This window comes from Sorex araneus, chromosome 6, assembly GCF_027595985.1.
Source record: "Sorex araneus isolate mSorAra2 chromosome 6, mSorAra2.pri, whole genome shotgun sequence".
In the NCBI taxonomy this organism is placed as follows: Eukaryota; Metazoa; Chordata; class Mammalia; order Eulipotyphla; family Soricidae; genus Sorex; species Sorex araneus.
The window spans coordinates 97,739,806-97,755,027 of record NC_073307.1 but is presented as its reverse complement, the minus strand read 5'-3'; the positions used below and the strand labels follow the sequence as shown (position 1 = coordinate 97,755,027).

Here is a 15,222-nt window from a genome sequence, read left to right as displayed (position 1 = left end):
CCTTGGCAAATTGTTTCATAGCCGCTCTTCACTGTCCATAGACGCCCCCCAGACACAAGCAGGGTGGGGAGCTGCCAGAATGTTCTGGAAACATGTCCAGCTCACCCATCTGTAACTGCTTGTTTGTACTACGTGAACGTATGTTTTCTTTTTTCTTTGTTTTTTGGGTCACACCCAGCAATGCTCAGGGGTTACTCCTGGCTCTGTACTCAGGAATCACCCCTGGCGGTGCTCAGGGGACCATATGGGATGCTGGGAATCGAACCCAGGTCGGCCGTGTGTAAGGCAAACGCCCTACCTGCTGTGCTATCGCTCCAGCCCCAAAAGTATGTTTTCTTCTGAATCATGAAACTTGCATTTTTCACTTACGTTTTTGTTTGAATGTGTAAGTGCGGGCTATGATGTACGCAGTAACTATCAAACTAGCAGCTTTTCCCTGGCTCAGGGTCTGCCTAGAAGCTAGACCCCAGCTAGCTGGCTTAATAAACTCCGCTTGCGGGAGCGATAGCACAGCGGGTAGGGCGTTTGCTTTGCATGCGGCCGACCCGGGTTCTAATCCCAGCGTCCCATATGGTCCCCTGAGCACCGCCAGGGGTAATTCCTGAGTGAAGAGCCAGGAGTAACTCCTGTGCATCGCTGGGTGTGACCCAAAAACAAAACAAAATAAATAAATAAATAAATAAACTCCGCTTGTGTGTTGCCTTACTGGCTGAACTCTTGGTGCCGGTTCGGAGAGGGGGAGATTATCAACACCGAACCCTAACGTCTACACGGCTGGGTACACAAAGAGCCCACAGTCTGCGTCACTCACTCAAGCACTTACTTGGCGCCTACTGGATGCCAGGCAGGCAGGTGCCTCAAAGCAGCATCCTGGTTCCAGCCCTTGCATCCCATAGGGTTCTCCGGGCACCGCTAGGAGTAACTCCTGATTCAGAGCCAGAACTAAACCCCTGAACCTCTCCGGGTGTGACCCAAAAACTAAAAAAAAGAAAAAAGAAAGAAAAGAAAGAAAAAGGCATTGTCTTGCCCTTAAGACGCCCACAGATTCTGGGGTGCGTGGAGGCAGGGAAACCTCCAAGACTCCTTTCCTCAATGATCAGGGCTAGGAAGCCCCTGTTTGGAGGCAGCCATGGGTTGGGGTGCAGGAGGGGCGGGGGCGGTCAGCCTGCTGAGGGCAGCCATGTCAGGAGGGGACAAAGGGCCTGGAAGAGGGGCTGGAGCAACAGCACAGCGGGTAGGGCGTTTGCCTGGCACGCGGCAGACCCGGGTTCGATTCCCAGCGTCCCACAGGGTCCCCCGAGCACCGCCAGGGGTGATTCCTGAGTGCAGAGTCAGGAGTGACCCCTGTGCATCGCCAGGTGTGACCCAAAAAGCCAAAAAAAAAAAAAAAAGGGCCTGGAAGAGGACCTGGAGGCATAGAGGGGGCGCACTCAGAGGCTGGGGGCCCGGCTTCCGGGTTGCGGGCTTCGCCCAGAGGGGGCGTCCGTGTCCCTTCCGGGTGGCAGCCGGGACGAGGAAGGCGCTGCCGCCCGCAGGCCCCACCGCGCGGCCCCGGGGCCGCTCCCGCGGGCGGGCGGAAGCGGGGGGGCGTGGCCGGGCGTTCCGGGGGCGTGGCCGTTCGGGCTCCGCCTCCCGCGACGCGGTGGGGGCGTGTCCTGCGCGCGGGCCCGGCCGATGCGAGCGTTCGGGGCGGCGGAGCACGATCGTCGGCATCATGGGGGCCCAGCTGAGCACGGTAGGGGCGGCGGGCCCGTGGGGGGCGCGCGGGGGGCGGGCGGGGGTCGGAGTCCGCCACGATGGGCGCGGGGGCCGCCCTGACTCCCGCCCCCGGCCTTGGAGCCCCGGCGCAGCCCCCTCGCGGGGCTTTACGGGTTTGTGGGGGAGCCCCCGCACCCCCTGGCACTCCCTGGCACTCCCTGGCACTCCCTGGCACCCCCTGGCACCCCTGCGCGGAGCGTGTGTGACGGGGAAGTTCGTGCGCCCGCGAGGGTAGCCGTGCGTGCCCGCGCGCGCGGTTGTGCGGGAGTGCGGCCGTGCGTGCCCGGGTGCTCCCGGTGTGTGCCGGATGGAGCGTGTGTGCCCGGCCAGGATGCCAGGGCCAGCGTGTGCCCGCCAGGGTGCCGGGGCGCCCTCGAGTGCGCGCTGGAGCCGGAGCGTGTCGGCGGGGTGCCCGGGCCAGCGTGTGCCCGCCGGGTTGCCCAGGGCCTGCGCGCGGGAGCCGGGTCCCCGCGGGTGCCCGGGTGCAGGCGACTGAGATTTAGGGGCTGAGCGCAGGCTCCCGCGGGGAGTATCAGCGCCAGGGGAGTGGCCGGTGGCTGGGCAGGGCTCCGCCCCTCGGCTCTGGGGGCGCAGCGGAGGCGGCGACCCCCGCCCGGGCCGTGCTGGCCAGGGAAGCTGGCCGCGGCTCCCACCTGGCCACCGGCCCGCCCCGCAGCACCTATAAAGGAGCCCGAACCCCCAGGGCTCCAAAGTCCACCATGTGCCGTCACCTCTGCACTGTCATCTCCGGTCACCCCGCCCCCTTGCCCCGCCCCGTCCGTCGGGGCGGCAGCCAGCGCCTGTGGGCACCGGCACGCACCCAACCGCTCTGCCACCGCATACCCACTCCCGCACTCCCGCTCACTTCCACACTCACACGCACGCCCACACACACTTCTGCACTCACAGTCACACATACACTCCTGCACTCACACACACACACACTCACTGCCACACTCGCACTCACTCCCGCACTCCCACTCCAGCACTCACCCACCTCGTGGCCTGTCCCACCCTCACTCCAGTGACACTAGGGACCCAGTCTACCCCAGCGGCCATGCCTCGGGCGCCTCCCCGGCAGGCTGAGTCAAAGGGCCTCTTGTCCGGCTTCTGTGGCCAGCCTGGGGTGGGGCACTTTCACCCCAGGGGGCCGAGTTGCCAGTGTGAGTGTGTGGGCATCCCCCTCTTCCCCAGGGTCCTGTCCTTTTTTTTTTTTTTCTTTTTGGGTCACACCAGGTGATGCTCAGGGGTTCCTCCTGGCTCTGCACTCAGGAATTACTCCCGGCGGTGCTCAGGGGACCGCATGGGATGCTGGGAACCGAACCTGGGTCGACCACGTACAAGGCAAACACCCTCCCCGCTGTGCTGTTGCTCCAGCCCCCACCTGGGAGCACTAGTGCTGGGGTCCCGCTGCCCACCCCGTCGGGAGTCTGGAGACCTGTGCCCTGTGCCCTGTGCTGGGCCAGGGCGGGCGGGCGGGACCCCGTGTGCCCAGTCCCCACCTCCCCGGCTTATCTGGGAGCTGCAGGCACTGCGGGCGCTGCTCCTGCCGCCCCCCAGCCCGCCCTGACAGGGCAGGTCAGTCCCGGCTGCTCTCTGCCCGCCTCCCCCGGGCTCCCCGTTCTGAGCCAGGAGCCCCTCGGCCGAACTCCCCGCTGTCCCGCTTCCTTCCGCTTCCCAAGGTCCAGGGAGGTGCTGAACATCCCGCAGGCTGAGGGCAGGTGAGCGGGGTCTGCGGGCGACCACCCTCAGCGCAGGCGTCCATGCTTGGGCCTGAGCGTCGGGGCGTCTCGGGCCCACGGAGAGTGGGTGCCAGGGTCCCGGGGCCGAAGTCTTGGCACGTGGAGCTGGGGGTCGTTCTCCAGAAGCTTCTGGGGTGCAGGCAGCCCCTTCTTGTCTCCTGTGGTCTCTAGGAGAGGCAGGTGGGGGGCTTGTAAGGAGCCCCCCCTGGTCCCTGGGCCTGGGGCAGATGGTGTGTGTGTGTGTGTGTGTGTGCGCGTGTGTGTGTGCATGCGCACCCGTATACAGCTGAGCCGGTGAGACTGTGGCCGTCTCCCTCCTGTTTACTCTGCCCACCGGGTGCCAGCGAGGGCCGGGGGTGGGTGGGGGTGGCTGCCAGCCTCTCAGGCCCCCCTTCCTGGAGGCGGCCCTGTGGCCTTCCCCAGCACCCGGCTACGCACGCTCTGGGCTGGCGTCCCCCCGGCCCCTGTGTCACCTGAATCCGGCCACTTTCCTCATCACAGGGGTGCTGCTCTCCAGCCTCCCAGGCAGGAGGGCTTGTGCAGCCCCCCACTGTGAGTGAGGCCTGGGGGGGGGGGCGCACTCACACACACACACACACACACACACACACACACGTGCGCCAGCCTTGCACAGAGCAGGCCCTCTGCTGGGTGAGCACCTGCCGCCTCCGAGGGCCCGTCTGACCACGGGAGCACAGGCCCCGCGACTGCCCTGTTCTTTTTGGTTTTGTTGTTGTTTGCCGGATGCCGGGATGCCCCCCTCCCCCAAGGATGCCAGAGGGCTGAGAGTCGGGGGCGGGTGGGATCTGGCCTCCAGCCTGGGGGCTTCCAGATAAATCAGGGGCTGGGGCCTGAGCTCCCTGGCCCCCTGCCCCGGCCTCCCCACTCAGGGTCCCCATCTGGGGTGGTCTGGGAGCAGGTGTGGGCAGTGAGCTGCGGCCTGGGCCCAGGCCACACAGGGTCTCCTCCCCCCACCTCTGCCTCAGTTTCCTCCTTTTTCATATAAAGTTTTCCCTGCCTCCTCCCGAAGGACACACAGGTGGGGGCGCGGGGGGGCGCGGGCTGCGGGCCTGGCTCCGGGTGCTGGTCCCCTGCTGGCCTAACGGGTGGTTTCTGCCACCTGGGAGTCTGCGTGTGGCGGGCCTGGGGCAGCTGCCCCAAGGAGCTGGGCTTTACGGGAAGAATAGGAGTTTGCTGAGGGCCAACGGGGAGCATGTGCAAAGGCCTGAGAGCTGGGGTGAGGGGGCGGCGGTGTTGAGGGAAGAGCGCAAAGGCCTGAGAGCTGGGGTGAGGGCGCGGGGGTGTTGAGGGAAGAGCGACTGGCCTGTCGCGGATGGGGGGGCCCTGCTCCCTGCTGGGAGAGGCCCCGCCCCGCACATTCCTTTGCCTCTGGGAGGAAGCCGGCACGTGTGGGGACACGGGCGGGGACACGGGCACACTCACGGGTCTGCTCTGGGGGCCCTGGGCACCCTGAGTTCACCTGGTGGGCCTCAGTTTCCCTCTCAGCCTCTGGTGCGAAGGCCAGCCCTGCCTGTCTGGGGTCGGGGTGAGGGACCCCAGCCACGGCACCTGGGGCCGGGTCGCCCGCTGGGGTGGCAGAGCCCAGGAGGGGTGAGGGAGGAGGGTGCCCTGGCCCGGGTGGGGCCTGTCCCTGTCCCTGACCCGTGTCCCTGAAACCTCAGCCCCAGCGGCCAGGGCGCAGGGCCCCAGGGAGGCGGGCTGGGGGCGGAGCCCGGCGGACCCCTACAAAGGGCCAGAAACCGCAGTGGCCCTGCTGGCCAGTGAAGCCGAAAGGCCGGTTTGGGGGGAGGGGCTGGGCCTGGCCTGGGATCTTGGTGCCTTGCCCCCCTCCCCCAGCCCCTCTCTGGTGCCTTCATCTGCCGGGCAGGACTGGCTCCAGGGCCGCAGACCCCGTGCGACCAGGGCTCCCCGGGCGGCCGCCGGAAGTGGCTGCCCCATTTCCCCTGGCTGAGGCTGGGGGCTCAGGCTCTGGCCAGACCCACCCAAGGGTGGAGATTGGGGGGGCCCAGCCAAGGGTGGGGGCCGCTGGACCCTGGGAGGTGGGGTCAGTCCTGCCCAGGGAGGAGGGAGCGGGGCTCTGAGCTCCCTGGCCGCCCAGGGGGGCGTGGGGGGAGGGGGAGGGGGAGAGGCAGCGCGGGACCTTGGGGGTCCCGTGTGCTGTGACTTGGGCTCCCAGTGCGGTCTGGGGGCGGTCACTCCCGGCTCCCCGCTTCGGGGTCAGTCCCGGCCATGCTGCGGGGACGCTGTGGGCGTCGAGCCGGGGGCCCCCCACGTGCACGGCCAACCCCCGAACCCCGAGCGTCTCTGGGCGCCTGCTGGCCCGTGGAGATGGTCACGGTGTAGCGCAAATGAGGCCACCGGCATACGCGTCACCTGCACACGGGGTGGCCCAGGCGCCGCCGGGTATCGCGTTTCTCTTTGTCTAATAACCATGCGCAGGGCAGGGGGGGCTCCCAGGAACTTGTCTCTAGGGACGCTGCGCACCGGAGGCCGGAGGCCGAGTAACGCCCCGGCTGGCGGCGCGCGTGAGTGGGGGGGTGAGGGGCCGCCCGCGTCCCCCGCGCTGACCCGTCTGTCCCTCCCTTGCAGCTGGGCCACGTGGTCCTCTCCCCGGTCTGGTTCCTCTACAGCCTGTTCATGAAGCTCTTCCAGCGCGCGGCCCCGGCCATCACCCTCGAGAGCCCCGACGTCAAGTACCCGCTGCGGCTCATCGACCGCGAGGTGGGAGCGCACGCATGTGCATGCGCATGTGTGTGTGTGAGATACCCCTGCTCCTCCTCCGAGCCCGCCACCCACCAGCTCCCCGCAGAGGGCCATGATGGGAGACCCCCTCCCGGACCAGGGGGGAGCAGGGCCGTCCTGTTCCCGCCGGAGTCCTCCTGGGCCCCCCCCCACTTTGGCCTCCGGGCCTGCAGCCAGCGGTGCTGTGGGGGTCGGGCGCGCTGAGAGCCCCCCACTCTGCAGGACTAGCCAGGCCCTGGCCCAGCTGGGCGTGGCCACCTCCCTCCTGCTGCTGCTGCTGCTGCTGCACAGACTGGCCGCCTGGGTGTGGCCCGCCCAGGGCCTTTCCCTTTGTTTTGTTCTGACCGTGGCCACGCCCCCTGGGACGCCTGGGGGCAGCTCCCCGCGGCTCGAGTGTAGGGGGCTCCCCTCGAGTGTAGGGGGCTCCCCGGGGCCCCTCTGGGTCTCTGCCCCCCTGTCTTTCCCTTGGCGCCCCTGCCGGTGACCTGGGCTGCAGCCCGGGTCGGGGGGCTGCCCCCCTTGCGCTGCCGCCCCCCTTTCCCTCCCCACCCGCCCCTGCTGCTATTTCTGGCGCCTGCAGCTACCCGGCCCGCCCGGGTGTGGCAGGGGAGAACTGAGTCACAGGCTCAGTCACCTGCCCCCCCCCACACACCAGCAGCCCCACCCGCTCTCTGCCAGCCGCTGCCGTCTCAGCCAGTGGAGAAGCAGGCGCCCCCCCAGATCCCCAGACACCCCCCCCTGGTGAATCATCGGGCCTGGGATCCGCTGCCCTTTAAACCGCTTGTTTTCCTGTTCCATCTCGGAAGTTGTGATTCCTCCGGGACGCGCTGGGGGTGCGTCTACTGTGCCCGCCAGGCCACAGGAGCCCCTGGGGGCGGCTGGGCCGGGTGGTCCGCAGGCCCCTCCCTCCACCAGCTAGGTGGCCCAGCACAGCGTCCGTCCGTCTGTCCTTCCTCCAAAAGTGTCCCTGTGTCTGCCCTGAGCCTCGGCCCGTCGTGATGCCAGGGTCTCACCCAGGACGTGCCGGGGCCCCGTTGGCCCCGCGGGGGTGGGGGTGGGGGGTGCCAGCCCTGCGGGGGGCCGCGCACCCCCTCCCATTTTCTGGGTGTCCAAGTGGCCTCCCGAGTTCCAGCCCGGCCTTGGGGGCTCCAGCGCGGCCCCCTCCCCCCAGGCCCCTCCGCCGCCCTCTCTGATGCCCTGTCCTCGGGGGCCCTCCCCAGACACCCGCAGTCCCTCTCCGGGGGCCCCCCACAGCTCGGCCCTCCCTGCAGGTCATCAACCATGACACCCGGCGCTTCCGCTTCGCCCTGCCCACGCCCGAGCACATCCTGGGCCTCCCCATCGGTGAGTCCTTCCCGCGGGGCCGCCCAGGGGGGCTTCAGGGAGGAGGTGGCCATCAGGTTCCGGAATGCGTGTGTGATCACACCCATCGACTGCCCCCCCCCCCCCGCACCCCTGCAGGCCAGCACATCTACCTCTCGGCTCGTGTGGACGGGAACCTGGTCATCCGGCCTTACACGCCCGTGTCCAGCGACGACGACAAGGGCTACGTGGACCTGGTCGTCAAGGTGCAGCCCCATGGGGGCTGAGGTTGGGGTGCACGTCCAGCAGCCTCAGAGCCAGGGCTGGGGCGCAGAGACCCCGAGCCTGCCCCCGTCCTGCGGGGTTCCCCAGACCCCTGAGCCCCGAAAGCAGAGAGGGACCTGGGAGGCTGAGCTGCCCAAGGGACTGGCTTGGGGAGGGAAGAGCCTGGAGGTGCAAAGGCCCTGAGGTCAGGAGGCATCTAGCAGGGGAGCAGCGTGGGGAGCTGGTGGGATGCCGGGGGCACGGGTTCTAGCTGGACTCCTGCACCAGGTGGCCCCCCCAATGGGGAGGGCAGGGCAACTCCCGCCTATACCCTGACCCCTGATCCTGGGTGAAGGTTGGGGGTGCCCGCTGCCCCCCCACCATGTTTCAAGGGGGTGTCACGTGTGGGGGGCTGTGGGGGGGGCTCTGTGCCAAGGGTCAGAGCGGAAGGCCAGCAGGGGCCCATTCCCGCAGGTGTACTTTAAGGACACCCACCCCAAGTTTCCCGCTGGAGGGAAGATGTCCCAGTACCTGGAGGCCATGAAGATCGGGGACACCATCGAGTTCCGGGGCCCCAACGGGCTGCTGGTCTACCAGGGCAGAGGTGACGCGGGGCGGGGCCAGACACCCTCTCTCCTCTGGGGGTGCCTCGTCCATGGGGGACCTTGGCCAGTGCAGGGCGTCCCCCGGGCCCTCCCTGCGGGGCTGACTGAGGAGCTGCAGAGGGCTCAGTGCTGAACTGAAGTCCCGGCCCCTCCTGGCCCCCCCACCCTGCGCCCCTCAGCTGTCCCCTCCCCCCTCCCGGCCCCCACCCTGCGCCCCTCAGCTGTCCCCTCCCCCCTCCCGGCCTCCACCCTGTGCCCCTCAGCTGTCCCCTCCCCCCTCCCGGCCTCCACCCTGTGCCCCTCAGCTGTCCCCTCCCCCCTCCCGGCCCCCATGCCCTTGCAGTCTGAAGCTGGGAGACCTTACTTGGCACCCCCCACCCCACCCCACCCCCCACACCACCCCCCAAGCTGGCCAGGGTTCTCCCCGCGCAGGGCGGGTCCCTGCAGGGGGCGCGTGTGAGAGCCGCGGCCGCCTCCCCCTCCGCAGGCAAGTTCGCCATCCGTCCGGACAAGAAGTCCAGCCCGGTGGTGCGGACGGTGAAGTCTGTGGGCATGATCGCAGGAGGCACAGGTGCGTGGGCGCCCCCTCCCTCCCGGCCCCCCGGCTGCCAGGTGCGTGGGCGGCCCCCCTCGCCCACTCAGCAGGGGGACCCCGCCCTCTCGCAGGCATCACGCCCATGCTGCAGGTGATCCGCGCCGTCATGAAGGACCCCGACGACCACACCGTGTGCCACCTGCTCTTCGCCAACCAGGTCCGTGGGCGCCGGGGGAAGCCCGGGCCAGGGGCGGGGGGAGCCGGGGAGGGTCTGCGCCTTGATCCCCAAGTACCGGCCCCCCACGGCCCCCTGAGCACAGAGCTGGGAGTAAACTAAGCTCAGCGTGTTGCCCCGTAAAACAGAACATTCCGCTCACCCACACCCGCCCTCCGAATTTATGGATTGAAAAAATAACCGATCTTGAAAACTGTAAAATTAGTAGCTAGGAGCTGGAAAGGTTGCCATGGGCTTTGCACGTGCTCTGTACATGCTTCGCCCATGCCCTGTACATGCTTTATATAGACTTCGTCCATGCTCTGTGCATGCCTCATAAGCCTCTACATGCTTTGTCCATACTCTGTACATGCTTCATACATGCAGTGTACATGTGTTGTCCATGCTTTATACACACTTCAACCATGCTTTGTACATGCATCATACATGCTCAGCACATGCTTTGAACACTGTCCATGCTCCATCCATGCTCTGTACATGCTTTGTCTATGTCCTGTACGCGGGAAGCCCACGTTCAGTCCTGCGCCCTGCCCAGTGTGGCCCCCACCAAACCGGAAGCAAACGGGGCAGCGGGGCGGGGCCTCGCAGACGGGCAGCGGCACCACGTGGGCCCCTGACACTGCCAGGTGTGACCCGAAACAAACACGCAGCCACAGGTGTGCCCAGGGAGAAGGGCTAAAAGGCCCCTGCCAGCTAACAGCCCCTTCCGGAAGGTTCTGGTGCTTTCCCTGCCGTCCCGTCTTGCCCCGCATCTTGCCCTCAGACGGGGGCGCTCTCCATAGGACACGGGCTTGGGCCCCTCCTGCGCGCCACCCTCAGCGCCCCCTGCTGGCGCCTCCTGAGAGTGCAGAGCTGCTTGGTGACAGGCTGGTGGGGGAGCACAGAAGACCCCCCTCCTGTGGTCAGCCTGCCTCCCTGGGGACAGCTGGCGAGCCTTGCACTCGGGAGAGGTTGGCTAGCGAGTGGCCCTCATAGACGAGAGACCGTCTGAGTGACCTGCAGGCACACAGGGCAAAGATCTGTCATTGCACTGGGGAGCGAGACTGTCAGGGGTAGATCCAGGAAGACTTCCTGGAGGCGGGAGACAGGACTCAACTTTCCAGGGCCACGCTGGGTGGGCGGGGGGCAGTTGAGCAGAGGGATCACTGGGGGCGAGACAGAGGGGTGCTGTGGAGGGAGGGGCAGTTTGTGTAGGCAGGGGAGAGGGGGTGGGGGGATGGTGATTGCCCTGCCCTTGTGCCCTTGTCCTTGCTCCTGCCTTTTCCACCTGTTAAATTCTCACCTTCCCCCACCCCCCTCGGTGGCACAAGCCCCTCGCACCCCCTCACCCCCCACCTCGGGCTCCTTGGTCAGCTCCTAGGAGGGCAGGGTAGGGAGCACGGGGCCTGGCCCCGCAGTGGATGGGGCGGGCTGCTCGGACCTGCCTGTCCAGCCCTGCTGACCGCCAGCCCCGCCCCCTGCAGACAGAGAAGGACATCCTGCTGCGGCCCGAGCTGGAGGAGCTGAGGAATGAGCACCCCACGCGCTTCAAGCTCTGGTACACAGTTGACAGAGCCCCCGAAGGTGAGGCGGGCTGGGGGCTGGCACGGGCAAGGGGTGCGGGCGTCCTGGGGCCCGGAGCTCCTGTATGGCCCCTCTCCGTCCCCCAGAAATGGACAGATGGAGGGCTGGAGTGATAGGACAGCGGGGAGGGCATTTGCCTTGCATGAGGCTGGCCCCGGTTTGATCCCCAGCATCCCATGTGGTCCCCTGAGCACTGCCGGGAGTAATTCCTGAGTGCAGAGCCAGGAGTGATCCCTGAGTCGCCAGGTGGGCTCTGGGATGCCCCCTGAAAAGCAGGGCCGCTGGGCCAGCCCCAAGGAGGAGCCTCATTCCCCCGTCTTTGGCTGGCCGGAGCCTGGCCGCCACGTTCAGGTGCCTCAGCGGGACAGGGACAGAGACACTCTGGGGTCTGCTTGTCCCCTGCACCCACGTCTCGCCGACGGGGCAAGTGGGGCACTTGCTGCTGGGCCGGCTCCGTGGCTGCTGTGTGGGCCCCGGGCATGTGTGTTACGGGGATGTGCACGCATATGTGTGTGCATGTACACATCTATGTGTGCACATGTGCACATATGCATGAGGCGGGATCACCGAGTGCAGCTTTTGATCTTGGTGGGCACCCGGGTCCTTGGGGGGCCACACGGGGCTGTGCCTGCAGGGGTGCCCGGCCCCTCCCCTCCCTCTTGTCCCCTGAGCACCTAGTCCCAGGGGCTCTGCCTCCCACCCCCACCTCCACCGGCCCTTCTGGTTCCTCTGGGCCTCGGTTTCCCTATCTGTGGGGTGGCCTCTGTCCCCCCTCGGAGGGCCGGGGGAAGCGGGCACTGTGTGGCTGGAGGGGGAGCTCGGGGTCACGTGTCGCCCGTGTCGCCCGCAGCCTGGGACTACAGCCAGGGCTTCGTGAACGAGGAGATGATCCGGGCGCACCTGCCGGCCCCAGAGGAGCAGCCGCTGGTGCTGATGTGCGGGCCCCCGCCCATGATCCAGTACGCCTGCCTGCCCAGCCTGGAGCGCGTGGGCCACCCCACAGAGCGCTGCTTCGCCTTCTGAGAACCCCCGGGGCGCCCACGCCGCAGGGCGATGCTGCCCGTGCCCCACGCCCTCGCAGAGCGGCCCACGGTCCGGAATCAGCCCCGAGGGGGACCCCGAGCTCCTCAAGGCCCCCCTTGACAGGCCGTGAGGGGTTCCCGTGGGTGAGGGGGTGCGGGGCGGGGGGCGGCTGTTCTAAACTCACCCCTTTCCCCGGCACATCCCAACACGGGGACTTGGGGGGGCCAGTTTGTGAGCTCCGGGGGCCGAGCCGAGACGGTGCCTACTCCCTCCGCCACTCGCCCCCCTGCCACCCGCCCGGGCACCGAGCAGAGCCTCGGGCAGACGGCCCGGAGCCTTCTCGGTGGCCCCGACGTTGCCTTCCGACAGCAGCCTGTTCTTAGCCTCGCGCGTGCCGGCTTTTTCAGAGTCATTTATGAGCAGAATAAACCACGAAGTAAAACCGTACCCAAGCCTCGTCACTGCAGCTGCTGGAGGCTGGGGGGGCCGCGTCCCTGGGGGGCAGCTGGGGAGGGCCACGGGGAGGGGCCGGAGCCTACGTCTGCAGGAGGCCTGGGCACAGTTCTGAGGCTGCAAGTGCCCAGCACCGAGGATGCAGCCCCCAAACCACCAGGGCCGAGAGAACTGAAGGAGACCGGGGCTCCTCCCGGCCGTGGCAGCGCCTGGCCCTGCGCCACCGAGGGCCTCGTTCGCTCCCCGGCACCACTGAGATGAAAAGTGAAGACGAGGGGCTGGAGCAATGGCACAGCGGGTAGGGCGTTTGCCTTGCACGCAGCCGGCCCAGGTTCGATTCCCAGCATCCCATATGGTCCCCCAGCACTGCCAGGAGTAATTCCTGAGTGCAGAGCCAGGAGTAACCCCTGAGCATCGCCAGGTGTGACCCAAAAAGAAAAAAAAAAAAAGCGAAGACGAGGGCCCTGGAGCCGTGGTACAGAGGATGGCACACTTGTCTTTCACACAGCTGACTCTGGTTCCACCCCCAGTGCCCCATCAGGTCTCCTTAGCTCCACCAGGAGTGACCCCCGAGCAAACACCCCCACAAAAAAATAAAAATAAAAAATGAACCGATCTTCTGCACCATCCCCTCGGATCCCGGTTAGGACAGAACCCAGGAACAGAAGGGTGTGGGCCCTGGGCTGGCGCGGTAGAACAGCGTTCTTGCGTGCATGTGGCCACCCTGGGCTCGATCCTTGGCACCCCATATGGTCACCTGAGCCCCACCAGAAGTGATTTTTTCTTTTTTGGGTCACACCCGGCGATGCTCAGGGCTGACTCCTGGCTCTGCACTCAGGAATCACTCCTGGCGGTGCTCGGGGGACCATATGGGATGCTGGGAATTGAACCCCGGTCGGCTGCATGCAAGACAAACGCCCTACCTGCTCTGCTATCGTTCTAGTCCCCAGAAGTGATTCTTGAGCACAGAGCCAGAAGTACGTCCTGAGCACTGCTCGGTGTGTCCCAAAGCCAAAAATAAAAGAGTTAATAAAATGCCTTTTGTTTTTCCAACTTCTGTGTCAGTTCTGGGCCCGTATCTCCCTCAGGGAGCCTGCCTGGGTGTGGTTCCCTGACGGTCACGGGGGCAGCCCCATTCCCAGGCTCCAGCAGGGAACCTCTCTGGTCGGCTTCCAAACCAGCCGCCCAGCTCCTTTATCCCAGCCTCAGTGGCTGTGTTCCAAGTTCGCTGCAGCCAGCAGAAGCACTGTCCTTAGAAGCAGCTAGCCAGTCCCTTCCCTCCGGCAAGGCTGCTGCCTTGGATGGGTCACTCCCTCAGCCCCCATTCAGGTGACCTCAGTCCTAAGACGTTCCCACAGCACTGCGGTGCTCCAGGGAGGACCGCCTGCTGACATGGAGGTGAGTGGACCCCAGCTAGTGACCCTATTGTACTGGCTTAAAACAAAATTTGGGGGCTGGAGACCTAGTACAGACTGAAAGGCACTTGCCTTGCACATGGCACACCTGGACTTGAGCCCTAGCACCGGCAGAAGTGGTCCCAGAGCACAGAGCCAGGAGTAAGTCCTAAGCACAGCTAGGTGGAGCCCAACATTTTAAAGAGGAAAAAACCGGGGGCTGGAGAGATAGGAGCGATAGCACAGCGGGTAGGGCGTTTGCCTTGCACGCGGCTGACCCGGGTTCAATTCCCAGCATCCCATAGGGTCCCCTGAACACCACCAGGAGTAATTCCTGAGTGCATGAGCCAGGAGTAACCCCTGTGCATTGCCAGGTGTGACCCAAAAAGCAAAAAAAAAAAAAAAGGAAAAACCCGTGGCCCTCCACAGTCTGGAGCAGGTTGCCCTGCCGCACTGCACGGTGTGGCTCGAGCACCGCCAGGAATGTGCTCAACTCACTTGAGCACAGAACTGGGAGTGGCTCCAAACCAGCCAGACAAAAAATGGAAAAACTTTTTTATGTTTCACTTTTCCTGTTAGGCACAGCGGATGACGTCAGCACCCGCCCTCCAAGGTCTGACCCCGACTGAGCCGTCCCCCTTTCCCCAGCCCCTAGGGGAGAGGGAGGGGAGGTTTCAGAGTGAGAAAAAGAGGGCGCACAGAGCCCGTCACGGTCGCGCGCGGGTGCCCCAGCCTCTGCGAGGCCCCGCTCTGGGCTGACCAGCTTCTGGCCGGTTTTTCCTTTTAATATCATACGTACAGAACTCGGCCACCGGGGATGGATTTACAGCAGGACTAGAGAGGCTCGGGGTTAAGGGTGAAGGAGCTTGTCTTGGCTCCCGAGCACCGCCAGGGGTCACCCCTGAGCACAGAGCCACGAACAGCCCCACCCGAATGCTGCCGGGTGTGGTCCAAACGCGAAAACTGGAAGAAAGGAAGTAGAAGGGGAGGTCGGTAGCCGGCAAACAGGCCTAGGCTACTCCCATAGCGGTACGCAGCTCAGGCGGCTGGATGAAAAGCCGAAACGAACGAGCACTCCGGGGTGTCAGCGTTTATTGGCGACGGGGAGGGACCTTGTTTACAGTGAATTAAAAACTGCCACTCGATGGGCAGTACCTCGACCGACTGCCAGTTACGCGTTTAGCGGAGATCAGCCCGGTTGTTCCCACCAAACGCTTTGAGACCACACTCGTTGTCAATAACCCCACACCATCCACCGCTCACCGAAATAATCTTCTTTTTCGGAATAAAAGGGTCGGGCAGATCGCTCGCCCAGGCATCCCGCAAAGTAGGCGGGTCACCTTAGGGTCGACCTTTACCCGCTCAAAAATTCGTCTCACATTAGCAGTGAGGATTCGGGCGTCACCCCGAATCGTTATTTTCCTTACTCATAAGTTTAAGGCATAAAGAGGCAACCCACTGACTTCCTGGGTAATGAGTTCCGTTCTCATTAACCCTACGGTGGCTACGCAAAGGCAGCAATAAACCGAGATTCTTCCTGCTCTGAAGCCGGGCCTACTGGGCCGTCGCATGATCGTGGTGGCTC

General features: G+C 65.6%; 1 protein-coding gene and 1 non-coding gene across 2 annotated transcripts; one reads left to right on the top strand and one right to left on the bottom strand.

The window, feature by feature from the left end:
• The first annotated feature begins 1,578 nt into the window (after positions 1-1,578).
• On the top strand, positions 1,579-12,237 carry LOC101547688 (NADH-cytochrome b5 reductase 3). Its single transcript, XM_055143977.1, has 9 exons — positions 1,579-1,735; positions 6,111-6,242; positions 7,535-7,607; positions 7,725-7,831; positions 8,304-8,433; positions 8,922-9,005; positions 9,101-9,186; positions 10,668-10,767; positions 11,618-12,237. The coding sequence occupies exons 1-9, from the start codon at positions 1,715-1,717 to the stop codon at positions 11,788-11,790; spliced, it is 906 nt and encodes a 301-aa protein (XP_054999952.1). The 5' UTR covers positions 1,579-1,714; the 3' UTR covers positions 11,791-12,237.
• A 2,695-nt stretch (positions 12,238-14,932) lies between these two features.
• LOC129406135 (U12 minor spliceosomal RNA) lies at positions 14,933-15,081 on the bottom strand. Its single transcript, XR_008630809.1, has one exon. It is a non-coding gene; the product is annotated as a U12 minor spliceosomal RNA (small nuclear RNA).
• Positions 15,082-15,222: the final 141 nt, after the last annotated feature.